The sequence below is a fragment of the Hyaena hyaena genome, unplaced genomic scaffold (genome assembly GCF_003009895.1).
Source record: "Hyaena hyaena isolate Hyena2069 unplaced genomic scaffold, ASM300989v1 scaffold_36, whole genome shotgun sequence".
Lineage (NCBI taxonomy): Eukaryota > Metazoa > Chordata > Mammalia > Carnivora > Hyaenidae > Hyaena > Hyaena hyaena.
Genome location: NW_024080668.1, coordinates 1,159,938 through 1,166,467, shown reverse-complemented (window position 1 = coordinate 1,166,467; position 6,530 = coordinate 1,159,938). Strand labels below are relative to the sequence as shown.

General features: G+C 54.0%; 1 protein-coding gene across 1 annotated transcript; it reads right to left on the bottom strand.

Moving 5' to 3' along the window:
- Window positions 1-795: 795 nt before the first annotated feature.
- Window positions 796-1,507, bottom strand: CUNH11orf87 (chromosome unknown C11orf87 homolog). The gene has a single exon (XM_039229229.1). It carries the CDS (start codon window positions 1,457-1,459, stop codon window positions 863-865), a length of 597 nt encoding a protein of 198 aa, XP_039085160.1. The 5' UTR covers window positions 1,460-1,507; the 3' UTR covers window positions 796-862.
- Window positions 1,508-6,530: the final 5,023 nt, after the last annotated feature.

Sequence of the window (6,530 nt, the reverse complement as noted above, 5' to 3'; positions counted from 1 at the left end):
TTCTTTTTTTCATTTTCTTTCTTTCTCATTTTCTTTTTCTTTCTTTCACTCTTTCTTTCTTTCTTTTTTCTCTATTTACTTCTTTTTCCCAACTCATTTAAAGATTTTCAGCCAAGGAGGGACATTTCTAAAAGTAAATTTAAATGCCTGGTCCTAGAAAAGGGAATGGTTAACTAAGGGGTGACAAGAGGGCTGACTGGAGATCGGTTCATGTCATATGTTTTCCTGGGACTGTCTCTGTGGCCTCTTGTAGTTCTGTTGCTTAATGTAGACGTTTTCTTTATAATATACTATTGCCTGAGCCCGTCTGAGGGTGGGAATGGGGAAGGGAGAGCAGCTGAAGAAAAAGGGAAAGCTTGGGGGGGGGGTGTGTGGAAGGGAAGGAAATTAACTGAACCTTAACTTGACAGCTATGTACAACACACCGGGCCCCCTCCAGTCCTTTTGCTCCGTGAATCAATGCTTTTTTTCTTTTTTTAAAAAATATTTGGTAGCTTGTGCGGTTTCTCCTCCTTAATGTGTGTGGGGGGAGGGGTGCAGGGTGGAGAGGGAAGACGCATCCTTCATTGACAATGAGAAATTATGTGATTTGTCATGCGCTTGGACTGTGTTATTAGTATTATAATAATTACTGTAAATATTAATAATAAAGTATTATCTGCATTATTTCTTCTTCCGAGACTTTCCTTGCCCAATATTTACAAATACCGCACAGTGCCTCGGCGGAGGAGAAACAGTGAGGGGCGGGCAGATAGGGGAAGAGAGGTCAGAGAAAAGTGGAAGAGGAAAGATGGAGGGGAAAAAGCAAGGAAGGCCAAGATGCTGGGCATGAGGAAGGGGAGAGGAGGGAGGGGCTCAACAATCAGGACAGTACCACCGTTTGCAAAAGGCCCTCGCCAGCTGTGTCCAAACAGGAGGAGGCTGCGTGTGCTCCTTGGGGACTGGGTGCCGGCGGTGGAGGCGGAGGAGCGCAGGACCCCTGGTGCGGGAGGCCAGGGGACGACGAAGAGGAGGCGTCGGGGGGCGCGCAGAAGGCAAAGTCCTGGGGCTGCCTCTCCAGCCGGCTTTCTTTCACGGGGGCTGGGGCCTGGCCGCTCGCCTCCGGGGGCACCGCTCGGCCGCCGCGGCTGCTGCTGCAGTGATCGCGCTCGTACTCCTCCTGAGCCCTCTGCATCTTCCGCTTCTTCATCCTGCGCTTGTGGATGTGGAAGGTGGACAGAGACAGCACGATGAGACAGAAGATGAGGGTGACCAGGACAATCAGCACCAGCGTGGACGAGAAGGACTGGAAGAGCTGCTGTCCCACCTGCGTGATGCAGGTGCCGCCGCCGCTGCCGCCGGCGCCCGGGCCGCGGGCACTGGCGTTGCCGCTGCCGCCGGCGTTGGGGGAGGCAAAGGTCCGGTTGAGGAGACACGGCGGCAGCGCCAGCCTCAGCTCCTTGGGCGCCCTGGCACTCATCGGCACTGGGCGGGGAGGGGCCGGGCCCACCAGGCTTCCTCTCCCGGGCACACCGTTCCCACCAGCCGAGAGGAGGAGGGGGCCCACGCCACCCAAAACCGCTCCCTGGTGCGGGAGGGGATGACGCGCGAGCCAAGGCTGAGGGGGCGGCCGCGGGCGAGCGGCGCCCAGGAGATCCTCTCCGGCCCGCCTGCAGCGCGCGTCGGCGCGCCCTCTTCCTCTCCCAAGGCAGCAGGCTGCAAAGAGAACAGGCTCAGTTAGGATCCCGGCCGCGGCCGACGCAGGGCGAGGGCCCGGCCCGCGCGTGCCCGCACCCCGGCCGCACACCCGAGGCGCCGGCTGGCACTCGCGCCACTCGCCGGGCAGGGGTCTGCGCCGGCACCGCGGACACGGAATACTCAGCAGAGAGGGCAGCCTTCCTCCGCCCTCCACAACTTTCTCACGGCAACCGACACACGGCCGCCCGGGAACGCGGTCCTCGCTTCCCGGAGCGCCGACTCGCCTCCCGGCGTCGCCCTCTTAGTGGGCGCCTTCCCGCGCCACCCCCACCGCCCGGCGAGGCGGCTCCGGTGCGCAGGGCCCGCTTCGGCTCCCTCCGCCTCCCCTCCATCCGGCCTCTCCTTCCCCGCCGGCCGGCGTCACGTCCCTCAGGTCCCGCGCCCGCGGGGTCCACGGCCACCACAGCCTGCTCCGCCTCTGTCCGCGGCCACGGCCGACGCGCAGATCGCGCTCCGTCCTTTCTCCAGCCTTCTTCCCTGGTACCTCCCCCCGACCAAAAAAAAAAAAAAAAAGGGGGCAGCTGAAGCACCCCTTTCAGCTAAAGCTCATCCCCGCAAACGCCCCCTTCTCGCCATCTCGCCGCGCCCCGCACTCGGCAGCGTCCTGCTTCTTCTAGCGGGACTGGAAGTGGAAGGGCGACGGTTCTCCCCTGCAAAGTTTGGGGGACGGACCCTCTCTCCAGCCTTCCCGGCCCCAGCTCGAGGCTCTCTCCGGGGGCCAGAGCCGAGGGGAGGGGGCGGGAGCCCGGGGCCGTCCTCCGGAGGCAGCTGCAAACTGTTGCACTGCGGAGCGACGGAGAGCAGGCGCGCCGGGGCCGGGCGCCGGGGGAGCCGCGGCTGCCGCCCGGGGGCCCTGCGCAGGCCGCCGGCGCCGTCCGACCCGCGGGCGCCCCGGCCCCCGGCGGCCCCGGAGCCTCCCGCCGCACCGCGTCCCTTACCTGGAGCCGGCGGCTGGCTGCAGGGAGGGAGCCCCGCCGCGCGCGGCTGCAGAGGCGGCTGCAGAAGGCGCGGAGTGAAGGGGCCGGAGACGGAGCCTCGCCGCCGCCGCCGCCGCCGCCGCTTCAGGGAGCTCAGCTCGCAGCCTATTGCCAGAGAGGCCGGTGACGTCAGGCAGCCACCGCCAGGGCTCCGAACCACCCCTCAGGCCCCCACCCCACGCTCATACCCCAGCATCTCGTCCTGGGAGCGCGCCTCGGCCACACACATGCCCAGGTTCCCGACGCCTCCCGCCCGCCCGGGGCCGCGGACCAGCAGCCAGCCCGTCGCCTCGGCCGCGCTCTGAGCAGCCCACCTTCCGCCCTGCTCTGCCTGCGAAGGGCTGAGTTCTGGGGCTACCGACCCCTCGCCCTCAACCCGTGGCCACATGGTCCCAGCAACACATATTTTACCCTCCGGAGAGCCATCTCCCCGCGGGGTACATATGCGGGGAGGTTACCCCCCTCTCGGCTACGAGGACCGCTCTCTGGAAGCCTGTCGATGCTGGCCTGGTTCTGAACAGAAACTGTGAGCGGGAGAAAGGAGAGGGGCGTTTCGGAACGCGGGCCGCCGAACATGAAACAACCTGAACATGCGTTTAATGCCAAACAAGGCAAATTAACTGTTTTCCTCCCCACCGGGGTCTTTGGTCTCTCGCTCCACCTGACTCATGATCCTCCCCTAAGCTCGCACCTTCGTCTTCAGGCCCGAGACCCACTCGGTATATGAAACTCTCTTTCTCCTTTGAAATCTAGACACTCCTGAGCACACAAAGCACAGGCAAGGCCGTGCAAGGCAGGAAGATATGGATCACTCAGAGGAGTGCAGAAATGAACCGGGGAAATGCTAAGTATACTCCTTACTTTGCTGTAGTATTAACAGCCTTTCAGCACGAGGGATAAAACTTCCTGGAAGATTCCCATCAGCCTGCCTAAATCTGGGCAGAGATTAATCAGCTCTTGGTTTAGAACCCTTGGCACAACATGAATAGTGCATCTGGTTACAACAGCCAACTTTAAAATGAAATACTGTCATTTTTCTACTGGAGAAACCTGTGTGGAACAGCACCTAAAGGCACCGTGTGATTTCTGAAAATTCAGTTGTCTTATAAAATGGGTGTTTCCTTCCTCCCCCATCTTGGTTTTTTTTTTTTTTTTTGAGTCTAACACACTGCCTGTACTATTCCTTGCAAATGTGAGTGATGCAGTAAATACTGCTTTTTCCAGCTATGCATCTGAATTGATAGTAGGAATGGCTGACACCCCCTTACCTGGTTGCAAGCAGAGGGTTTTATAAAAAAGAGAATTTGACACAGGGAGTAAAAGGCTGTTCATTTGTAATCTGGGGGTCCCCTTTGACTCTGGTCCTACTCCTATTTCTCTCTCCATAACTTACATATGAAGTCATAAATGCATCATTTCTCCTCAAAATTCTGTTTTCATTTATTTGATAAAAGCCATCTGATTTTTCTTCATAACTGCCTCAATTTAAAAAAAAAAAAAAACGGATCCCTATTTAAGCTACTATCAGTACATGCTGAATAATGCAAGATCTTTTCAGAGCCCAGATTAAAATGCCCTTGGCTGCCAGACTCACACAGTTCATGATGGCAATGACCCCGATGCTGGCTTCGCTTCCCTGCCTAGAATGAGGGCACCCAATGCCATATTTGGACATTCTGACTTTGATGGGCTCAGCGGATGCAGTGGTGAACCTTGTTCTCATTGTGATCAGTAAGTGAGACTTCACCATTAACACCTGCCACGCGATGCCCCATTTCTGTACACTCTTTGCTCCTCAAAAGTTGAGTCTAATCAACATTTTGTAAGGCATATCCAATTTTGAATATTCCAAAAAGAGATCTGGCTATTTAAAGAGACTCTTTAGAAGCACTGTCTTGTTAAGCAAAGAATCTTTATATAATTAGAATTAACTCTCACTGATCTGTCTTCTAGACGTGGAAGAATGAGGTATCAGGTTTTCCCAGGGAGAAACATGCAAACCTTTACAATATGTTGTAAGGGGATTGCATACATAAATATATACATAATGGGGTTCCTTTTGCACACCAAGTTTTAGGACATGTGAGTAGGTTGCCATTGTTCTTATTCTTTTGTTATAAATGATAACCATCTGTTGTATCATGAGTGCTACAATAGCTGCACCATTTTACACAACCTATGAAAAGACATGGTCTTGCCTTGGAAATTTACAATCTACAGCAGATGAATGTGGTCCACAAGACAGTGGTATTTAATGAGAAATGATTTAGGTAAAGACATCAATTTTCAGGTGAAAAGCCCACCACACTTTTCTTTCCCTTTCCCTTTCAAGAAGAATAAGCTGTAGGTTCATAATTAGTCCTTACCCAGAGAACAAATGTGCACGTAGACTTGATGTCACTGGGTAGTGGAGTTCGAGCCCCAGGAACACCAGTGACAGCAAACTTGCACACATCTTGGTCTGTAGGAGCTGAGCCCACCAAGTTGCTATAGAATTTTGGACCATATGGCACAATGGCAAGGCTTCTTCCAGACAACACATTGCCGCTGTTTTTGCCACCAAACTTATGGAGCCACGTTTTCAAGACTGGGAGGGAAGGGGCGAGAAGTTTCTGAGATTCCTGGAGTCTTCCCTTTGTAATAGAAACGGCCCTCTGAATTTAGGCACATTCCAAACATTCGGCAACATAAAATACTCACTCTCAACTGTGGTGAGGGGTCTCCATCTAGCATAGAGAGAAGTGCCAGATGGGTACCTGGGGACGTCAGTCCAAAAGAAAGCACTCAATCAATAACAACAAGGGCTGGGTTTATTATTATTTTCAAAATACCTACTATGTGCCAGGCTGTAGTAGTACTAATCCCCAAGCTAACCTTGCAAGGTTATTTTTGCCAAAATACAAAATTTTTTATTCACTGACTCATTCATTCACTTATTTGCTCAACAAAAACCTTTGACTACCTGCTGTACATGTCAGATGAGGAAACTAATACTCAGAGTCGCTAAAGACAATGCCCAGGTCACTTAAGAGTACGTATATTATGGAGATCAAACCCCAAGCAACGGATTCCAAAATTAGTATCCTTTTTTTAACTGGTGGTCTCTCTCTCTCTCTCTCTCTCACACACACACACAAACACACACACACCTCTATTTCTTTTTTTTTTTAATATATATTTTTATTTATTTCTGGGAGAGAGAGAGAGACAGCGTGAGCAGGGGAGGGTCAGAGAGAGAGGGAGACACAGACTCTGAAACAGGCTCCAGGCTCTGAGCTGGCAGTCAGCACAGAGCCCGACGCGGGGCTCGAACCCATGAACCGCGAGATCATGACCTAAGCGAAAGTCGTACGCTTAACCGACTAAGCCACCCAGGCGCCCCCACACACCTCTATTTCTATCTCTATCTACACGTGTGAACAAGCCAAATTGGAGAAAAGCACAGCTGTTTGATTGAAGCAGAGGAGGGGAGATGAAAAACCCCATTTCAGGGGTCTCCCCCACCCCCTGCAGCGGTCCACAAGACACTCTGTACCTTCCTCGGACTGAGCAGAGTCCAGTTGCAAAGCCCTCCAGGCACCGGGTTACCTAGGTAGGTCATTGACCACAGAGCAGTGGGACATACACGAGGCTCCTCGCAGATTTACAGAGACTTTGCCAGAGGACATTGAGGCCCTGACATGCTCCCTGAGCATGTACCCTTACCACCCTGAGCCCTGCATCCCTACAGAGGCACAGTCCGTAAGTCGTCACGCCGCTGTTATATCAACTGCTGGCCCAGCCAGCAGTCAATTAATAAAGTAGTGACTGAAGCTC

What these genes read in the sequence shown, in the direction of transcription:
- CUNH11orf87 (XM_039229229.1), bottom strand. Translation starts at nt 1,459, where the DNA reads ATGAGTGCCAGGGCGCCCAAGGAGCTGAGGCTGGCGCTGCCGCCGTGT.